The sequence below is a fragment of the Oppia nitens genome, unplaced genomic scaffold (assembly GCF_028296485.1).
Source record: "Oppia nitens isolate AA-2021 unplaced genomic scaffold, nextdenovo-longstitch-racon4-pilon3 scaffold5_pilon_pilon_pilon, whole genome shotgun sequence".
NCBI classification, from domain to species: domain Eukaryota; kingdom Metazoa; phylum Arthropoda; class Arachnida; order Sarcoptiformes; family Oppiidae; genus Oppia; species Oppia nitens.
The window spans coordinates 4628054-4652342 of NW_026533243.1; the positions used below are offsets into that span (position 1 = coordinate 4628054).

At 21.7% G+C, this 24289-nt stretch overlaps 3 protein-coding genes across 4 annotated transcripts; all 3 read right to left on the reverse strand.

Annotated features, from left to right (window-relative positions):
* Window positions 1–3590: 3590 nt before the first annotated feature.
* On the reverse strand, window positions 3591–5825 carry LOC128961439 (uncharacterized). 2 transcript variants are annotated; one of them, XM_054307681.1, is made up of 5 exons: window positions 5552–5825; window positions 5345–5494; window positions 4732–5284; window positions 4601–4645; window positions 3591–4157 (listed from the first exon to the last, which is right to left on the reverse strand). In XM_054307681.1, the coding sequence occupies exons 1-5, from the start codon at window positions 5625–5627 to the stop codon at window positions 3704–3706; spliced, it is 1278 nt and encodes a 425-aa protein (XP_054163656.1). In that variant the 5' UTR covers window positions 5628–5825; the 3' UTR covers window positions 3591–3703. The 2 variants fall into 2 exon arrangements, with proteins under 2 accessions (XP_054163656.1, XP_054163654.1); XM_054307679.1 differs by having other exon boundaries at window positions 4723–5284.
* A 1858-nt stretch (window positions 5826–7683) lies between these two features.
* On the reverse strand, window positions 7684–10089 carry LOC128961424 (kinase and exchange factor for Rac B-like). Its single transcript, XM_054307659.1, has 4 exons — window positions 9045–10089; window positions 8839–8973; window positions 8184–8745; window positions 7684–8126 (listed from the first exon to the last, which is right to left on the reverse strand). The coding sequence occupies exons 1-4, from the start codon at window positions 10084–10086 to the stop codon at window positions 7859–7861; spliced, it is 2007 nt and encodes a 668-aa protein (XP_054163634.1). The 5' UTR covers window positions 10087–10089; the 3' UTR covers window positions 7684–7858.
* A 1300-nt stretch (window positions 10090–11389) lies between these two features.
* On the reverse strand, window positions 11390–13583 carry LOC128961543 (lysosomal aspartic protease-like). The gene is made up of 3 exons (XM_054307793.1): window positions 13339–13583; window positions 12366–12606; window positions 11390–12301 (listed from the first exon to the last, which is right to left on the reverse strand). Exons 1-3 carry the CDS (start codon window positions 13581–13583, stop codon window positions 11399–11401), a joined length of 1389 nt encoding a protein of 462 aa, XP_054163768.1. The 3' UTR covers window positions 11390–11398.
* Window positions 13584–24289: the final 10706 nt, after the last annotated feature.

The window sequence follows — 24289 nt, forward strand, 5'->3', positions numbered from 1 at the left end:
TATCACTATATTTATACCAAAAACATAACTGTTTGCAGTCATATACAGTAATATGATTCATATTTACTTTTTAATTATCTCTATTAATCCGATAATCTTTATTTATCTTTATTAAAATTTTGTGGAATTTTATTTTGTTAAATATATTCAAATATTAATTTTAAGTATATATTAATTTAAAAACCTGTATTATATCTGTTTTTGTTAAATTATTTGTTACATTAATGTGTTAATCTTTTTATGTCAATATAATTAAGTATCAAATGACAAACAGATTAGTAAATGTCATAAATTAAATCATCTTATATTTAACTTTCAAAGAAAAACTAAGATTTAAAAACGAAACAATTTATAGATATAATGCTTTTAAAGTATTATAGATAATTTAATTATGATTTAGTTTGAAATTTTTTTAACAGTGATAAATATTTATATATAATCAATATTATTTTGTAAACTTTAATGTTTTTTAAAATAAAATATCAGTAAAATAGAAACATTTAATTTATAGTATTATCAATAATGTACAGTACATATTATAGTATAAATTATAGAAACTAGATATTATAGAGTTAATAACAATAAATATATTAAATACCCAAATATGGTATAATATTATATAATTGATGTAATTTGTAATAATTATAAAATATTATAATTATTTAAATGATATTTCTATTATTTTCAAATACAATAATATCGTTAACGAAATTATCTAAAAAATAATAATAATTAAAAACATAATTATTTATATACATATAATTAATTAGTCAATACCTCTATTCCTCTGTTGTAATTTATAATAAATAATTTCCAACAATAAAAGCCAATATTTTTGCTACTAAATTGATCAATAAATGTCAAAATCTATTTTAGAAATATTAATTATCAATTTATATTATATATATATATATATATTATCAAGCTTAGTGGTAAATATTATATATCATACTTTAAATTTTAATGATAAATTGATTGAACTTTTAAAATATAACTTAAACAATAATGGGAGACAATTATTTGCCATCTTATAAATTATTGATGATATATGGATTAGAAATATCAAAATAGTAATATAAAAAAGTATTAATATAGTTATAGTAATTTTGAATAATATGAATGAATTGGAAAATATACAAATGAAAGTAAACGCGGATATAATTATACTAATTGTAAACCAAATAAGTGCTAAAAATCGCGACCAATAGTTATTATTCAATTCATTGATCTCTGAAACAAAATTATTTAATAAATTAATTGATTTATCGGTGTCTTTAAAATATTTTTTATGTTTGATTATAAGCTGAAAATTTCTGATAATGTATTTAAGTTTAAGTCTGATATAATAAGTGACAAAATAATAGTAAGATAATTGCCAAATAATAATATTATAGATATATTTAAAAGTTATGGTCCATAATATGGTGTGAGGAATGGCCACAAATATCAACTCATTTACTGATACATTATTGACATACATTGATATAACAATCATAAATATAGATAACGGTATTGATTTGACCAATTTGTCGGACATTGACAGCAAAAATTTGGACAGTTTTATCAATTTATAAACCAATTGTTTATTGCAAATATTAATATCTTTTGGTGCAATCAAACCCGCAATCATCCAAAATACACGCAAATCAGTAGGTTTTATGTCATTTATATAGTTATAATAATTAAGTAATTGTGATAATAATGCAATAGTAGGCACACTAATAGCCACTACATTGATTAGGATTTTTTCACCAATAAAATATCCGACATCACCAAAATATAAATATATTGTACGGCTTTGCTCCGGTATCACCATAAATATGACGTTCCTTAAGATTATTTGTAATATTATGACAAAAATTACTATTGGTTTATGTAAAACATTTCTAGTGGCCATCAATGGGTTATACATTTGTAGACCTATTGTATATAAATGTGTCCCGGCTTTGGGTACAATTAAATTTAGTGGCAATACTTTATTTATATCTAATTTATCGGACATTTTGTACATTTTAAATAATAATTATTTTGTATTTGAAATGTTTCAAATTTTATCTTATTAAAAACTTTCTTATTATAAATAATGTTTTATTTGTAATAAGCATAAATATTTATATTAATTTATACAGTATAAAAATCTCATTAAAATATATTAATAAAAAAATAATTTATATCAATAGTTAGCTGGCATTTATGATAATAATTATAATTTAATAATTTAGATATTCAAGTACAGTGCAATATTGTCATAAATAATAATAATTATTCAAGGTTATTATATTGTTAATTAAAAATAATTAATTAGTAGTTATTTATAACTTTATAATTATTTTTAAAAAATAATTTACTTAATATTAGCAATAATTATTCAAAATTGCAAAAAATTATATATAAATTTATTGAACTATTAGGGATACTTAAAGTATTGAATAAATGTGATAATTTAAATAACTATAAATATTAAATTTTTATACATTTGATTATTATTACATCAAATGTGTAAAAATTTAATATTTATAGTTATTTAAATTATCATATTTATTCATTACTTTAAGTATCCCTAATAATTATAATTTATAATAAATATTCAATTTATTTAAACAAAGTAATACAATATAATTATGAAAAATAATTGTAAAGATAACATATTTATTATTATCACTATATAATAGTTATCTCTTACACTTTCATAAAAATTTATTATATTATATGATATATAAATATATTTTTAATAAATACCTAAATTATTACAAAATTTGTTTTAAATAGTTGAATTGACTGTATTCARGCAAACTGTTTTTCATAAAAAAATTAAGGTATTTATAACAAAATAATTAAATATATATATWTTTTTATACATTATAAAGAAGTAAATTTGTTATAAAATGTCAAAATTTTGTTAAACAAAATACAAACTTTGGTTTCATAAGCAAATTAAGCAAATATAAGAACCGGTAATTAAAGCAAAATGCAAACAATTTAAAGCACTTATAATTATAATTAAATAACTAATTAATAAAATTACAGCAGTAATATAATAATTTATGTGATAAACAACTAATGATTGCTTATTTGTGACTAATTATTAACAAACATCTGGTTTAACATAATTTATAGGCTTTATCTTAATATCAGACTCTCATCACATTCTCTACTCATCAGTTATTTGAATATMTAGTAAACCATATTATATAAATAAAAATAACCAATGATAATGTTATAGATAATTTTATACTGTATCATTTTGTATTTGATTATTTTTTAAATTTAATTGTAAGGTTAACAAAATAATTGCAACGACCGCTTAAAAGAGATGCAATTATCTGATGAATCATACAAATAAAAAATGACCAAGTTTAAATAACCTRCAATTTGTCATTTTAATATAGAAAATATGGTTTACTAGATATTCAACTTAAATCACTAGTCGGGAGTAGATTTTAAGATATTGCCAAATGTATGCCTATATTAACTACAAATTATTTTTTATTGCGATTATCTGGTCATTCATTTAACACCAAGCACTGACCAATAATATATATATATATATTAATTAAAATACAATCATAATCTGATAAATAACTTTAAATTGTTATATAATTAATTATTGTTTAAATTAAACTAAAATGTTTCAAACAAAAAATCAATTTAAAGTTAAGCAAAAAACAAAAAATCCTGTAAAAGCTCTTTAAATGGCAGGTATTTAAATGAAACGTTGATTTTTTGTTGAATTTTTATCGTAAGTACTGATGGACTCATCTCCAAGAGTACGCTTACGATCCGAAGTACGGGATGATTGAGCGTCAGTGACAGCGGTCACGGGTTCGTCATTTGTGGCCTTATTTGACATTTGTTGGGTGTTGTGGTCCACGGCTTGGTTTTTGACTGAATTGCGAACAAAGTGTTCAAAAAAATGATAATTGTTTTGTTTGATAGCTGTTATGAAGTCTGTGTCAGTCAACACACTTTTAAAGTCGATATTTAGCTCATCGATACATTTGAGCGCTTTTTTGCTATCAAATCTTTGGTCAAAACGTGGATCAGTTAGTCCTCTAACTAAATCAATTGCTTTACCCATTAGTTGCTTTGCACGGTTCAACTGTGTGCCAGTCAATTGATAACAGTTTGTTAAATGCATGGTTTCAGAGATATACGGACTATTGGTTGTAATTATATATAAATTATATTACAATTTATATAACTTAATATATTAATACAGTAAAAATCAAATAAAATTATTTATTTATCAAATAAATGTATGCAAAATACACTCACAGAATGTGCATAGTTTTGTATTTCGGTTTTTATAATGTGTTCAACAATATAACTATAATATCAATAAGTGACTACATTTTGGTGATATACAGTACATAATGTCAATAATATTTTAATCATTTTTTATATTAAATCAATAGTAATGACGTTTAGAAAGTAACTAAACTAAACTTAAAGACAATGTTTTCCTAATAAAGACTAAATTAATTACTAAAAAAGAGACCAACTTTTGCTAAATAATAGTTTTAATTGATTTTTACTGTTATGATATTGTTTTATGAATAAAACATACATAAAAAATGATACATTAATAAAGTTAACTCACTTATGATTGTCATTTAATTGACTTATATTTTGAATACCACAACAACTGCAACAATAATTAAACAAATAGTCAATTATAGATTAATTTCATTGACTATAATATAATATCATATAATATCATACCATACATACAATTCATGCAATTCAAGAGTTTGTGCCAAAATCAGTCCCAAAGAGTGTGCATCTAATTTCAACATATCTGTGCCAGTGATGGCTTCGGATGTCTTATATAGATCTATACAGTTGTCGAGTACTATAACTCTTTGATTGTTAATGTGGAAGATATAAGGGAAGCCACGGATTGATAACTCGTTATCATTTATGTCAAACAATATATGTTTGGCACTGAGTTTACCGTGAAATGAATATTCTGTGTTTAGATGAGACACACATTCGGCCACTTTATAAAACAGGAGTAACCGTAGTCTCAGTTCAATCAATGACATAGACTGACCGTACGGACGATTAAATAGTCGTCTAATAATATTCCAGACCTTTGATAGTTTGTAGTCACACTTCTTCATCTGAATATACAGATAGTCTTGTTGTCTGTCATTCCTCTCAATCCATAGATTGACAAAATAGTGTTGACTTTTTATCGTCCGTTTAATCCAATCTAAAGTACAGTCGACTACTGTTTGCATTTGTATATCATTAACACGTTGTGTCACATATGCGGCCAAACCTATCAAATAATATATCATTTATTTAATAGTTATTACAGATATTATAGTTAGTGACTAACCGTATAAATCAATAATTTTCAAATAATATTGTTTATCATTCAATCGATGTCTAACCGCTTGAATCCAGTGATACTGACTCCACGAAACTCGTGGTCCGTCTTCAATGAAGTACTCCTTATATCGGTTTTTAACAACACTTTTACCGCAAACTAATTATATATTATATAACAGATTACAAGTCATGAAATCACTTATAAGTCATTTACCTGTAGATTGTGTGCACTGACCCACTCCGCTGTCGCTGTCATTAACAGCACTTGTATTGCCATCGCTTGCAATCATACCTCTCCTACTGTCTAACCATTTAACTCAACCGAACCCCTAATGTATGATCAAACAGGTGTTGTCTAAGTTGTTGATTGATATGTTTGTTATATGACTTAACGTTACGCTAACGTTATGTTTGACATAGAAATTGTAGTCCTATTGGCAGTGAAAGTGTTTGCAAATGTGTCTCACATTTAGACACAAATCCATTGCAAATATAAGAGACAAATCAAACAGACAGACAATTATGTCTTATTTTAAATCAAATGTTTTATTAAGTTTTAATACATTTGTCATAAATATATAAGACATCATTGATTTCATTTCACATAATTATTACATCAATAGTATTTAAAAACTTTAATTTATATACAATCCCTCTATAGTGTAATGCAATGTTGTTATATGATTAATGTATTCAAAAGAGTAAAGTTATAATTAATATATAAAATGGACTTTTTCTATATCTACAATAATAAACATTGATGTAATTATAATACAATTACAATTACAATGATGTAATATTACATGTGTTACTATACTATCAATTATATAATAAATAATATATGTTTTAATAAGTTTATATCAAAGTACATAATAAATATGTTTCTATAGAAACATATGATTAAAGCTAAATATATTATTGAATTTAGTCTACAATTAATACACAGTTTAGTATTTGATTTAAAATATTAATATATAATAATGCAATTAATTAATATTAATATAYTTTATTTGCACATAAATTGTTTACAAAATTATTGATTATAATTACGTAATACAGTCTACAGTGCATTGAAATACATGTATTCATAGTATGAGTTTTATATCATAAGACAATAAAATGTTTTTAAATTATTAGTAATATGTATTAATAGCTATTATTGTATATATTATTATATAATATACAATTGCTATTAATACTATACATATTAATAATAATAAAGTTTTAAAAAACATTTTTATATTTATTATAAAGASATTTAATTTTTGTGATATTTCACTCTTTTATGTTTTACCTAAAAATGTTTATAACTCAATCATATAATACATTTCAATTTAACAAACAATGTATTATAATTACAATTTTCAATTTTACTGATTTATCAATTAATTATTACTAAAATAATTTTACAAAAATTATAGAAAAAGTTAAATTATTATATTTAATAATTTTTAATAAAGATGATAAATTTTATCAAATTTTACAAAATAATGTTAATTAAATATAAATAATGTAAAACAATATATTTTATAATATAACTAATTGTTTCCTTAAATTGTAATTTAAATGTTAAAAACTAAAACTCTTGTTATAAAAGACAATAAAAATTAGTTTCCATTTACTATAAACTATATAAATATATTTATAAGAAAATTGATACATAAGTACCGGTAATTTGAAAATTAAACTATAAATTCATATCTAATTAATTAAACTGTATATAAATTTCTAAATTATCGGTAATAATAATATAACATATATTAGAGTATAGAAACCTAACGTAATATTTAGATTTTATTAATTTTACGCATTATTACCGCTAATAATAATAATAATAAAATAATTAATAAGCAAATATATAAAATGCAAAAATATCGTTACCTGAAATTTTAAATTATTAGTTTACTGTCACTTAATATCGCATTAATTGGAGATAATTATTAAAAACACCCAACTTTTACATGTTTGACAATAATTTATGATATAGTCTAATGTACGGTAATATTAGGATTATCTCATATAAATTGCAAGTARTTTAAAACAAAATATATTCAAAATTACCGTAAAATCGTGTTTATTTCCCATATGGAATTAATAAAAAATGAAAAATAACATTATCATATGGTAAAAACTCGCATTTTTTACCATCATTGGTAATAATTAAACAGTAAATTATTATACAAAGTAAAAAAACTATATTTTCATGTGAGAGAAAACTCKCATTATTCCCCATGACTTTGACATTTCCATATGGGAGAAAAAACACAATTTAACGGTACGGGTAAAGTGTTTTCAAGTGATTTTAACCTTAAAATTATTGAAATAATTGAAAAACTTTTTCAATAATTTTGTGTCAAAAATCATTTGAAAACAATRAAATATATTTCATTGCTTGACTATTATCCAAATAATTTGATAAAAATTTGGCTTAAATTAGATAGAAGTTTAATATGTAAACAAGTTTAGCCATAATCTACACGTGCAACACAAGCACACGTGTGTTTAGTTGCAATAGTGTGTATCACAAACATAAATATTGCAATTTTTGTCTAACAAATTCATAGAAGAATTTAAACTCATTTTGTTTTAATTGTAACAAATGTTTGTCAAAATTGTGATCACTTTTGACACATTTGTCATCAATAAGCCATTCATTACTTCGCTGTAATATCTGTTGACTCGACGGTCTATTGTTATAGACATACGATAGCATTGATGATACTATTAATTTCATRTTTCCCATACATACGGTCAGAATTTTATCATTAGACTTAAACGGTATGTCATAACTAATAAATAACAATTAATTATTAATTATTTAAAATTTTAAAACAAAAAAAACTTACTCAATATTGACATCAAATAATTGAGTTGCAATAACACCTAAACTATAGATATCAGCTTTAGTATTATAAATGATACCTAAGTTGACTTCGGGTGCCATATATTTTGGATTACCCACAGCTGATGTATGTTTCATAAACTCTCTTTCGTGGACTTGTGGCTCATGAACTGTGGCCAAACCAAAGTCACATAACTTAATAAATCTATTATTATTAGGTCTTTCAACTGTCAATATATTATAAGGTTTAAGATCCCGGTGTATGACTTGTGGTCGACACGTGTGATGCAAATACTCGACACACTCTACAATCTCTTTAAATATCTGACAACTTATATAATATTCAAAAAAATCCATGACTTGTGATGTCTGTCTCTTCAATACATTTGGTTTTATCTCAAGAATATTCTGTAAACTTTGTGAACATAATTCCATTTGAATGAAAAATTGATTGTTTTCTATCCACGAATCGTAATATTTAACCACAAATTGTGGATTCAATTTAGACAACATTTTCGACTCTTTCCATACATTTTGTAATATTTGGTCATTTGGTTTATCAGAATCTGTTAATTAATAAAAATTGATTGAATATGTTTTAATTAAATTGATTTAATTTTGATTGAATATAATTGAATCAACAAATTATAATACCATACCTAATATGTTGATAATTTTGATGGCGTAATTATTTTTATTAGTCTTATTCTTAACCTTAAATACTACACCAAAACCTCCCTTTCCTAGTGTTTCCATAACATTAAAGTTACCGAAATTGTCATTTGCTTTTAGGTCTAGAAATAAATAAATTTTACAAAATAAGTATAAAATATTCAAATAAAATGTTTAATAAAAACAAAATTACTTATAATATTGCGATCAATATTATAATATTTTTGATTATCAATGGTTTGATGCGTTAACTTATGTTCAATAGCTACGAACTCATCGGCAGACTTATAGCGGGTTTCGATTAACTCATTGACCGATAAAATTTGATAAATTTTACGGTTACTGATAGACCATCCAAATAATATCGACTTATTATGTTTTTGTGAAAACAAATGGTAAATGTGGTCAAAGATAATAACCGGTCTATTGTTATCCAAATTTTGGCCAATAGTTAAATAGTTTTCGTTATTAACCAAATCTATATCTCGTTTAAAATCTCTATTGAATATATCGTTAATTTCGTAAAATTTTATTATATTTGTGTCGATATTAGTGCCCATATATCTCCAGAGTACCGGTTGTTTGGTTAATGGCGTATACGATCTGTAGTTATAATAACTGCGATTATTACCCCAAATATATATTTGTCCATCAGATGCAATGGCCATTGAAGCAAATCTATAGCACATAATATCTGTAAATTTATTGGACATCCCATCAAACAATTGGATGGGTTTGTGCACATCATAGTCTCTATCGACTACCTGTCCATATTGATTACGACCCCAACCATATACCCGACCATCACTGGTGACCACCAGTGTGTGGTTAAAACCGCAACAAATTTTATTGATATCTAAGTTATCCAAACCAGTTATAAGTTCTGGTTTACCATAAATTTCTTTGGCATTTATATCGCGACCCAACCGTCCCGATAGTGTTAGTCCCCAACTGTATACCCGGTTATCATAGGTTAGTGCCAAACAAAAGTCCTCTCCATTAATAAATTGTTTGACTTGTTTGAAGCTGAGCTCCGGTATCTCTACGATCTGAGTAATACATTCATCGTGACCTAAGCCCAGTAGTGACCATTTGTTAGATCCCATACCGTAGACAACGCCGCCAATAGTTATGACCAATACGTTGAATCCGGTAATGTCGTCAAACACGTGAAAAAGTTTGATGTGTTTGCGCGTGTTTTCCGGTATTTTATTGATAATAGCAAAGTCATTCATAATTGACATCATTTTTATCGTATATATTATTTATAAATCAAACAATATTTCGGTAATTATCACAAAAAAAAAACTTCTATTWATAACTTTATTAACATAAACTGTAAAAATGTTAATACAGTTCAATATATTTTATATTACAATTAGATATTTTACACAATTATAACGTTTAAGTAAATATTTATCATATTTTAGTGAAATTGTATTCACATATTTATGGTTCATTATAAATATAAAAGATAATAAGTTTAATTAAATGATTAATATTAATCAAAATATAATATATGATAATGAAATAAAATAATATAATGTAATGATAACCATACAAATTGTAACTCAAATAAATTGTTATAAACGCAAAAATGTCTAATTTTGAAATTTGCTATTAATATTATTTAATAATAATGTAATGCATATTATTTTAACTAAATGTAAGCGACATCTACTGTATTACTGATATCATATATATATATATATAAAATATAAGTTATAAAATTTATATTATATAACTATTGGTTAAATAAGATAAATAATTCAGAATTATTATAAATATTTTTAAAATAATTATATAGTATTATAATTATAATAAAACTTTAAACTTTAGTTATAAATATATTATGTTTACACTATTATTAATTGATTATTAATATTATCCAAATATAGCAATGATAATATGTTAGTATAATTTATCAAATAATATTGATGCAATTATATACTGTACTTATATTACCGGTGGGTGTAATCTTTATAGTTATACAATTTCAATATTACAAATACAATAATTTAATCTATTATATTGTGATTGTTAGCTAAAAATAACACCGTATTTATACACCATATAATGTTTGSTATTTGTATTTTATAAACAGTTATAATATAAATATTTATGGCATTATTTGTTTCTAATTATTTATTAACATAAGTTATTCGTAGGAAAATACAATACAGTATATAAATTATATAAATTATATACACTATGATATGATATATTTTATTTGATTTGTTAAAATTGCTAAATCATATATATTTAGTTAACAAACATATGTGAGAATTTGTATAAAACAAATGATGATATCATTATTTTTTGTAATTTAATGTAATTTTTTTAAAAAACCTGCAAATATGATATATTTGTCTTATGATTTGATAATTAAATGATATTTAAATTRATGTCAAAAATTATTATTTTTTAATTAAATTAAATTATAATTATTACACATTATATCCATTATACAAATTTTCATTACATAATAAATAAATATTGATTAATAAATTTGCATATTATCTAAATATAATGAAACGGTTGTCTTATTTATTTGGCGACAGCGAAGCCAAGCCTATGATTTCCGACATCAAACTCTGTATAGTAGACACCGATAAAAACATCTCCCAATATCCAAGAGGGGGCGCCGCCCAATGCAAAGCCCTGAAAACCGGTCACACAATCGGCATTTCCATAGTCATCGGTCTGTATTAGCGTATACTGAGCCGCAGTCAGTGGGAAATCTTTGCCACCAATTGTAATGACAACATCGGGAAGACTATCCATTAGTTGACAATCATAATGATATAATTGATCGTTTGGTGAATATGTTGCACCCAATTGATTGTTTAAAATATACATTTGATTTGCGGGACCGGTTATCAGTGAAGTTCCCGTATCTGCTATTGCATTACATCCATTACAAATAGATATAAAAGTTCCAGAGATTGACATCCGATCCATAGTGAACTGCCACCACAAGTTTGAGGTCACCGGTACGTACGTAAAGTCTCCTGAATAGTGATCGGGATCTGATCCGCCAAAAATGAGTTCACCACCGGGAACGTCATTTTCATTGCGATCCAAATAAAATGAAAATACGGGTTGAGGTACCAGTCCTTGATTGATCATATTTGTGAAAGGAGTGGTCACTCCATCTGCCAGAGCGTCAAATGCGAGACCAAAAATGCCATCAAATGGTCCATCAGATAGTTGTGGACTGGTTTGTATGGCCTCACCAAATATCTGTTCCTTCACCTTAACATTGCCAACAGTTAAGGTGTCTGCACCTAAAAATGCTTTCAGTGATCCGGAACCGTATTTTATTTTCAGAAAACCTCTAACTGATTGATGTGTCGYAGATTGTCGTGAATTGTATTGATTGTGTGAACCGCATCGATAACATTGAACTGATGGCACCCATAGATTAGCACTTCCAGTATCAAAAAGTACCTAAAAATTTACAGTTTAGAAAATATAAAATATTGGGTATTAATATATACATTACTGTACTTACACTAAAAGTTTGTGGAGGTGTTCCCAAACCAATGTTTCCATAGTATGATGTGTCAAAATTGTTGGTTAATTTTATATCAAATGGATTATTATCTMTGAATGTAGGCYTCACTCGATTCCTGTATGTTCTGGGAGTGAGATCTTTAAATACCTTAACTCTAACAAGATTTGTATTATTAGACAAACATTGGTTAATATTTAACAAATTTATAACTGTTAGTAAAAAACAACTAAAGATAGAAATTTTCATTTTAATTAATAATATCTATGATAAACATTAATTATTGAAATATTAATAAAACTACAAATCTTTTGAGATAATATTAATTTTTTAAGAATGTTTAGTCATTTATTCAACAAAAATATTTAATTTGTCATTTTTTACATAAACTATTCTCTTAAATAGTTAAAATAATTTACGAAAAAGTTAGTAATATTTTATTGTTACGCACATTAAAATTTTTAGTCATTCAAAAATATATTTCGTATATCCTTAAAGACACTGTATATGAATAATCATAAAATTATATTCAAAACTAACCAAAACTATATATTTATGACAAAATAATTTTTATTACAYGATATTTATTAAACTTAATCATGTCTTATAATTTAATATTAAAAATAATATAAAATTATTATATAAATATAAAAATAATAATTAAAACATGTTTTAATCAATTGTCAAATGCAATTTACGCAACCTTATGACAATACAATTATTATTTATTATTTTTTCAATAAATGAAATTATAATATCATATAATAGTATAATTTATTAATAATGATTTTTAAATGTTGAATACATWGTTATAGATTAGTACTATATTTGCATAAACTATAGACAATATTTTATTTATTAATATAAATTGTAATAACATTATAATTCAAATAGTTTGATTAAATTTATATAATTTTAGTTTTGATAAAAATAATACAAATTAATGTGAAAACAAAATCATTAATGCGATCACTCACTGGAACCGTTAGATCTGCGTCTCTGACCATTTCTACGGCGCTGTGATCGAGCCCGGGGAGCATTACCAGTGTTACCATTACCGCCCGGACCATCAGTAGAACAGGGGGCCGCCTCCCTCTTCTCACGCTCTAAACCCCCGACAACAACAGTATTGTCGTTGTCGTCCAACGGCATTGCGGCGACCAAATTGACTGCCAAAACACCGATTAATAATAACCCAATTATGACTTTACCCTTCATTATGTTGTTTGCTTGGAATGGAAATAATTATAAAGATTTTATTGGACTATAATCCTATGTATAAGTAATTGTAAAGTGATTTTATATAATAAGTTAATCTAATATTTATACTCTTTGTTATTTATTCAGATGATTTGATTTAACAATTAAAAAAACTGACATTCAATATGTGTTTTATTTGAAAAAATATATAAAACATTTATTGATAAAATATTGACATAATTTACATAATATAAATAATAATTATATACAGTATATTCAATTATATTTATTTACATATGATTTAATGTCAAAATTATTGAATATTATATTCTACAATTCACAGTAATATTTATTGATAAATAGATAGAAGTTCACTTGAACTATTTTATAAAATCATATTCAATTAATATTATATATTAATACTGTATATACAGTAGTAGTTATACTGCTTATACTGTAGATAAATATATATAATAAAATAAATATTTATATAAATAATATAAATTAATAATTGTTGTTTAATACTGTATTTTAGTTAACCTAATTGTAACATAAAATTCTAATTCAAAACTATTAATTCTGATTAAACAATTTTTAATGCATTTTTATTAATATCTTTTTCAACAATTYAACTAGATACAAATTAAAATCTATTATGTTTTAATATATCACATGAATATAATAATATACTTATATGTAAATATATTTGTTTGTGTAAATTTATTTATAATAATAATAATACCATATTGCATATACACTTTTTAAATATCTATTGAAAAAATCCATCACAATAAATGACACATATTATACAATATTATAGTTTTTTATAATTTAATAAAAACAAAATTTTAATATCTAGTTAAAAAAATTATTATTTAAAAAGTAGTCTTAATAATCTATTTGTTTAATATACTTTTAATATCAACATTACTATATAATGTAATAAAAAATTTTATTTGAACAATTTGAATTACAAATATTTTATAATTAAATAATTAATTTAATGTTCCATGACTATAAAATGAATTTATATAATTTTATTACATATTATAAAATTCACAATTTTTAATATAGTTTATTATAAGCATATAAAAGGTTTTTACATAAAAGGTGATCACAAATATATAATATTTCACTTTAAAGATTTATTAATCTCTAAAATAACTAAAACTATATAAATATGTAATAATTTTTGTAAAATAAATGTTAAAATTATTAATATAAAGTGCTTTCCGTGAATATAATAGTCAATATAATGTACATTAAATAATTGTACTTAAATTGCTACTAACAATAACTATTGATAATTAAACATTTTTAGATAATGAATCATAATTTAATTTATTTTGATAATACTATAATTTTGATAAACAGCAATGCAATCATTGTTATTATCTAATAAAATAAAATAAAATAATTAGCATTAAAATAATTATAAGTTACAGTATATAGTAATATATTTGTAGAATAAATACTATAAAATTACCTCAAAACCTCTCATTGAATTAATTATAAATAACTTCCAGCAATAAAATCCTACTTTTTCTCTGCGATTCTTTCAATTAATAGCAATAACTATAAAATGTAATACAGTTTAATCAATTAATAAAAATTAAACAATTTTTATAAATTAAATTATACAATATTACAATTTTTTATGAATTATACATACCTTTAATTTTATCAAAGGATTTGTAGAAATAGATAGAAAAAYAGAATTCATAAAACAGTCTAAATTATTAACACTTTTATATATTGCCGAAGATATGTGAATCATAAATAGTATAATAWATAAAAAAATCAGTGAATATAAAAAGCAACCGATTCTGAAAAATATATTAACATTTGATAAAAATAATATAAATATAAACGAAGATATTATTAAACTCAATGTGGACCACATTATTGCCAAATATTTTGACCAATAAATGCAATTATAATGATTTATTTCATCAAATAATTTGTAATAACTGCTAATACTTTGACTTAATTTTCTTTTGAAACTTTTAATCTTTTTTATTTGTTTTAATCTATTTGTTAGTAATTGTAATTTAGTCTTCAAATAATATGTTATTATATAATAATAACAAAATTGCCAAACAATTATATGATAGACATAATGGCATGAAATGGCCCATAATATTGAATGTGGTAATACTATGATTATCATTTGAGTTATGGTTACATAATTAATTGGTAAAAATGTTAAACAGATAAACGCTACATAAAATAAAGATTTACTAATAATTRTTGATAATTTAAAAGCATATTTAGATATTTTCAATATTTTATAGACAACAACATTATCAGTAATGCCAACAGATTTTGGTGTAATTAAACCGTTTAGTACATGAAATATAAGCAAATCATCGGCTTTTATATTGTTTAGATAATTATAAAAATTTAGTAATTGTGACAATAATCCGATTAACATAATCAATACGACCAAAATGTTTGTCAGCAAACGTTGTCCAATAAAATATCCGATATCACCGTAATATAAATAAAAATATGCCGATTGATTTGGTAACAATATTAATATAATATTTCTAACAAAACATTGAAATATAATAAATAAAACTAAAATTGGATGATATAGTATATGTCGACTAATGTCTATTGTATTGATTAAACTTAAACCATAAATATAAAGATGTGATCCGGCTTTGTGTACAATCATTGTGGGTCCCAATAATTTGTTGAAATCAATTAAATCATATTTTGATGAAAATTTATTATTTGAATACATTTTTATTTATTTGATAATCAACATTTATAAAGTATCAATATATACTGTTATTTATTACTAACTTTGAAGTTAACATTGAAGTATTAACTAATATTATTTTATAGCTATAAATATAAATATTACTAATTTACAAGTTTTGTTAATTAATACCAATTAATATAATATAATTATATTGCTAAGTAAACAAAACTAATTATGCATATTTTTTTATTATTTATTTTAATTTTATATATAATTATAGACTATTTGCTAATAATTTATAATATATTAATTCAAATATTGTTATTTGTTTTACTGATATAATATTTTTAAAAATTTAATAATTATTTATTTGAATATTAATATTATCTATTACAGTAAAGAMATTAATTATARAAATTGCAAAATATAATTTATATTTACATTTTATTAGATAATTAATTTAATTGATTTGTATCTAAATAATRCAGTATTCTAATAAAAGTGTATTATTTGAACTATTATTATACTAATTTATAAATTGTATATTTAATAATAATAAACAATTATTTTACTAGTTAGTATATTTTCAATCAATCAATAATTTAAATAATTATTAAAGTTAAATTATTAAAATATGAATATTATATGAATTTTAATAACATTTAATTATATATTAATGTATGAATTTATAATCATTTGTAATATCATTTTAAAACGTTTCTTCAATTATGTTATCAGAAAGAGAGATCAGAAATTTTAATATTAATTATAATATTATACATAAATAATTGTTACATTTTGAATCTATAAAAAAAACTTTATTTACTTTAATTATTTTTAATTAATAAAATAACATTTCAGAAAACTTACTTCATATCCTCTAATATTATTAATGATAAACAATGTCCAACAATAAAATCCAATATATTTATMAGCAATTTGTTCAATCAATGATATTATCTAAAAATAAATTAAAATAATATTTTGATAAATGACGATAATTTAAATATTTTACCTTAAATTTGATTTTAAATGATTTAAAATTAGTTAAAACTAATGAATTAATTAATGGATAAAAATCAAAAACCAATTGATATACTGAACTTGAAATGTATACAATAAATGGCTAAACTTAGTAAATAAAGTATACATAYAAAAGTTTCGGCGATTTTGAACAATATATTGTTGTCGACAAAAATATGTATAAATTGTATTTTGTTGTGACTTTTGTCCATTACTTCCATTACTTTGTTTTAATTATAAATATTTTCATTTCTTTAATTTTTCTGTTTATGTCTTCTMATTCTTCTTCTAAATCTTCAAACTCTTGTTTTTCTTTTTTACAGGTATTTCAACACATCCTCCGAATATATGTCTGAGTAAACGGCAGTCCGTAAGCCTTTTAGGGGGTAAAAGGCTTACGGACTGCCGTTTACTCAATAATATCAATATATTATATCAATAATTAATATTATAATATTAATATCAATGTATCAMTTCTTGTATTATTATTATAATTTAATTTATTTTAAGCAATATTTTATCATTAATTGTTATATTATTTTAAATAATTTCCGATTAGAAGATGACATGATTTTCTACCCCAACTCTATCCCATTCATTGCTAGCAGAGATACAGTGCATTTGAGACACATCAGCACATATTAGTGCTAAATATGTTATGTTTGGATCAGTTTATGAATTTTTATTTTGAAAAAATATATTAATATTTWATAAAATGGTATTTTTATTAATTCAATTTTATGATTGGATTTTCTCAAATGCTGTGTATKACTGATTGCTAGTAAGTAAATGTAATTCAATTTTCGTCACGCGTTTTATTTTCTAAAAATTATTTKTTCTATTTTTTCCAKGAATTTATAGGTATTGAATCTAAACAACTATTTATTCTAATTGTGTATTTCGAAAAAAWTTTCCGGATCTCTATCAAAATAAATGGAACATTATATCCCGTTAATACCCCTAATTTGTATTGCGCAATAATGGTAAACGTTATTTGTGTATATGTGTAACCCCTAAGCCTATTAGATCAATGCATTTTAATATAAAGTGCTATAAATATAATACATGTGAATATGAAAGTCAATGTATTTAAGGAATTATGTTAATAAGGAATGGATTTATAAAACAATTAATTATTTGTTAATTTGATAATCAATTTTTGTGATTAATATCTCATTAGAGAGCTATTTATATGGTCTCTCAAATGTAATCATCAATTTAACGCCAATTATTATCACAATAACACAATTGTGTCACAATTAAGACTACCTCTGGTTAACAATATTAAGAACGTAAACAATAGTTATTTTAAAAAATTATTACAATTAAATTAACAAATAATTAATTAATTTTTAATTTTTTTAATACATAGTATATATCAATAAATAGATTAATTGAGAAAACAATGACTATTATTATGGTTTTGATTTACTTTTTAATTATTTAGTCATTTGATTACTAAAATTTAATTAAGGAATGGATAACAAAACGATTGAATGACAAGTTATTAGCCATAAATTATTTTCAAATTGTTAAATACCTTAATACATCACATTAACGACCTTTTATATAACAATAACACTTTACAATATAATAATACCGTCTTACCAAAAATAATACCGACTTATATCGAAATACCATGTTCCCCATAGAAATATTGTTTTAATTACCGTGTTCCCATAATTTTTTTTCATATTATAATTAAGATAATTTTAGGTACAAGGTATAATATAATTAATAATGTTACACGGTACTTATTTAAAAAACTATTTGCTGGGAAGACGGTACTAATTTTAAAAAATATTTTATGAGAAGACGGTACTTATTTAAAAAAACTGGGAAGACGGTACTTATTTAAAATACATTTGTATGGGAACACTGATTATTTAAATATTAATATATATTGAATATTGATATATATATATATATATATATATATATATATGTACTAATAGTATGGTTTTTATTTAGAGTCTTACGGTATAATGTTATAAATTTATAATCATTATATTTAGTGATATTATTGATGTCCATTTTGGTTGTTATTAGTATTTTATATACTTTATATTAAAATAAATTCATTCTTTAAATGCATTACTTATCATATATAATTAATTAATATTTATAATATTTAACATACAGATAATTAATATTTATTACAAATTACTAATATTTAGAGATATAATATTTATACAAATAGTTAATTTAATTAAATATAATTCATAATTACATGGTTTAGATAATATACAGTAATTTGAGAAAAGAGATGGTCTGTGATTGTATAGATCGTTGACAGATCTAATTGGTGGCCATCTCTGTGACCGATAACACTCATAATAATAATAATAATTAATCAGTTGATACAATTGAATGCTTATTAAACATATTATTCAAATAACTAACTTTATTAATAATACAATATACTATAATATATACAAATAACATATTAAGTATTATAAGTAAATAATATAAGAGATTGATGTTAATCCTTTGAGAGTGATTTAATACATAGAAATAGACACGTATTTAAAGWGAACTCTAAACACGTATTTAGTCTATTGATAGTAAAGATTGAGAGTCTAAGAGTTGTAAAATTTTGAACTCATTATTAATACAATTATAATGATATGTTTGGAAATGACTGAGTTTTATGTATTTTTACAGTACTTTATATATGAGATACTATATTAATAAATATAATCTATAATTTTGTGAATTTAATTTAGTGTTTAATTTACAAATGTTTTTTTTTAAATTTTATGTTGTTGTCGATATCTATACATTACATTCAACTCAATTATATAAAACAAAATACATAATTATTTATAGTTTAAATATTTATCGATTGGTATATATATTATACATTTTAAATCCCATAGAGCTGTCAATCATAGATTCAGTGTCTGATTACGTAACAGTATTACCAATCGTTTAATTATAGAATTTTATAGTAACAGTCTTTACAGTGATTTTATTGATTACTAGAATCATCTAATAATAATGTTTTTCATCTATTATTTTATCAGTTAATCGCATGCTATCAGAGCACACATGACTTACTTTTCATTATTATCTTATACTTTATATTTTATTGTAATATAACTATAATTTAATTCCTATGAATTTTAATGTATTTCAACTAATTTTATTTATTATTATCATTTCATTCATTAATAACAATACTCATCATTAGTTTTTGAAGACAGTTTCGCTCAAAAGACTAATCAATTTAAGATCCGTTACAAATTAAAATAAGTAAAAGACATTTAATAAATTATTTTTATTAAATATAATAAATATTTAATTAAAAAAATAATTAATAAAAGCTTTTTATTATATTGTWTAATACAATTTGTATATAATATTTATAAATATTATTTACTTGTTCTATAATGCACTAAACAAAATGATAATATTAGTTATTATTTACTAAACTATTACATTAAATATATAAATTTTATGTATTATTTTAATTTTATCATTTTCAAACAGTTTTATCAATTCAACGTAAAACAAATAAATTAAATACTTTATTATTTACTATAACTTATATTATGAAATGAAATGCATTTATCAGTTCATATATTGTTAAACTTATCAATAAGTTTATTAAGAGTAAAATGTGTAGGTTTTGTAAATTTGGTTAAATGTTATCAAATATAAAACATTATTACTATTTCCGATACATAATGTACTAAATGTATTTTATTATTTTTTGTTTCAAATATAACTTTATAAACTATGTACAAACATTATGTTGTAATAAATTTTATTATATTATTTATTATAGAGTATTATTATTTCATATATTTGTAATAAATTATAACTAATTATTAACAATTACAACAAATAAATACGATTAAACTTTTATGTTTTATGTATATTAATAAACATGAATATAATAAGTTATAAACACATTTTGCACTTAAATTATTGTTATAACAATTTATGATAATTAAGAGTACATTTTAATTAATAATCTTAAATATAGATTAAAAATTAGAATAAATTATTTAAAAACTTTATATTTTATGAAAATTAATAGTTTAAATTGATATATGATTTTACAAATAATGGTAGAAATAAAATAATATATCAAATAATCATAAAATACTAAAAGATTATTTAGTTAATTTTATAACATATGTTAATTACTATAGAAAAAATTTATTAATTTTCAAAAAATATTTTTAAAAATTAAAAATATGACTTACAATTTAGTTTAATAAATTTTATATAATAGTATATACAGTATTATATTAGATATTTTACATTATGATGATTTTTTATTGAAATATCTAGAGTTTAGGCAAATACCCCATCGTTTTATTTGCTTATTAGGAATTGCAGGAAAAATATTTTTATTTAACTCCATCTATTGAATTCTAACACATATTTTATTATAAAATATAAAAAACATATTAAACCAAATTTTATATTAAGTTATATTTTTCAGAAAATATTAGAAGGAATTTATTAGGAAACTTCACTTTTTTTGATAAGTTGTCACTACTCTAGTTATATCAGAATATTATGAATAATTCAAAAATTATATTATTATTGTTTGTAAACCCCAACAGATGACAAATCATTATTTTTTTAAATTAATATTTTATCTATTAATTGTAAATCAGATTTATTTTATCATTAAAACAGGATATTAATTTTTTAATTTTTATATTTGACTTAAAATAGATTTAAATTGTATTCTAATTATTGTATTAAAGCTTTTGTATTTAAAAAACAAATTTAAATTTATTATAATAATTTTATTCTGCAAATATTAGAAATATTATACTATTTTTAGTTATAATCTAAAACTATATATTATTGATATGAATAATAGTTGAATTAAATAAATACATTTTAAGTACATGTGATACAAAATGCAATAATTGTTAGTTCAACATAAATACAGATGCTTTGGTTATATTAATTTAGGTTTATATCAAATAACCCGATAAATCATTAACACATCGTATAACAAATACTCTTATCAATTGAAACAAACATTTTTAAAGCATATGCTATAATATAATGTGTAATATTTTTAATGATTAATTAATAAACTAGAATTGAAATTATAAGTAAACTTCTGATACCGGTATCAATAGTTTTGAACTAATTGTACTCAAATGTTATTCAATTCTAAACACAATCTATAATTAATGTATTTTAAAATAACAAATATATATTATTAGTACAATTAGGTTAATTTAAAATAAGATTTGTTATATAATATATTATTAATCTAAATCTAATAAAAGTTTTAAAAATGACAATTTGTTTCTCTATTTTTAAATATCTTTATTTTAAGTTAGTATTCATAATACTGTATCATTAATATTTCAATATACATACATGTGTTAATTTAAAAATTTTATTTTACAGCTTAATAATTTTTAATCTAGAAATGATATTTTGTAAAACAAAGATTATATAATATTTGTAAAGATTTAAAATTATATAAGTTGTAGATATTGTAGAAACTTAATTATATAATAGTAAATTAATTTTACAATTTTATAATTGTAACTACTAAAAAATATATGCCATAAAAATAGGTACATACTGAATCCACTTAATTATTTTTATCTATTATATAAACATATAAACTATACTATAATAATGAATATTATGATATGACTATAAAAATAATTTTATGCAAATATTAAACTTTGGACCTCTTTTCTTGTCTCACTTTGTCTTATATTTTTTTATTAGATTGTACTGTACTTTCAATGTTATAAACAATTATAAAAATAACTAATGAATATATAAGACTAGCATTTATTTATTAAATGAATTATAATTACTAAAACAAATTTAAACTCACCGACAATTTAATATACAATAGATAACTATTAAACAATTATTATGTTATTTTTGTTTACAAAAAAAATAATTATTAAAAAAAACATTTATAATAAAATGCATACTGTGTTCAAAATTTTTATTGTAAAAACAACTAATAAAAAATGTTTGTAATACAAATATATAGAAAATATMTAATAAATGTAAATTATTATATATTAATTGATTACTAAAAAATAATTACTAATATGCTTTTATCATTAATAACATTGTAATAAATATATTTATGTTTATTTGRCGATTACAATATCACAAATACATTTATAGTATATACAGTATATATATTTCAAGGTACAGTATTTAGTAAAATGTTGGCACTATTTATATGAGTTATTATCACATGATTTTTGCCAATAATTGTAATTCTATATAACAAATATTATTAAATTTATTTTTTTGTGTAAAGTTGGCAATTCTAGAAAATTGATAAACAGGTAATAAAACTAGTATTAAAAATTAGAAAATGATATTTTATCTTTAATTTCTCCTTATTTATGGTAACTTTAGTAATTTATTATAATTTATAATATGATAATAATGATGATATTGCAGTTTAAAACATTAAAGTTTAGCAAATAGATTGTTGTTACTAATAAACAAAATTTAACATGATCATTTGGGGAAAACTAGTTATTTTAAAAATTACAACAATTTTCAATTTCTAAATGTTATCGTAAATAATATCAATAGAGAGAGGTATTTGCGTTTAAAATTTGGTAAAACTGTAGTACATTTTGAAGGACATTATAGTACTAATCAGATATTGGGAAAACATATCATATAATCATTACAAAGCACGTACAGTATATAACTAATAAAAAATTATGATATTATTTAATTACTTAAAACAAAAATTTAATAATAATTTTATTTGTTATCAACATATATAATATTTAAGTATAATACGATATTTTATTTTTCTATTTTATTTTTCTATTTTATTTTATTTATTAAAAGTAACCACAAATACATACTTTATTAGTTTAGTAAAAATCTGCAAACATTTTCAAACATTTGCAAACATTTCAAACATGCAAACCTAACCTTGACAAGTACAGTACATATATTTTAACCATACTTTATTAGTGCATTAAATATTATAATATTTAATGTATTA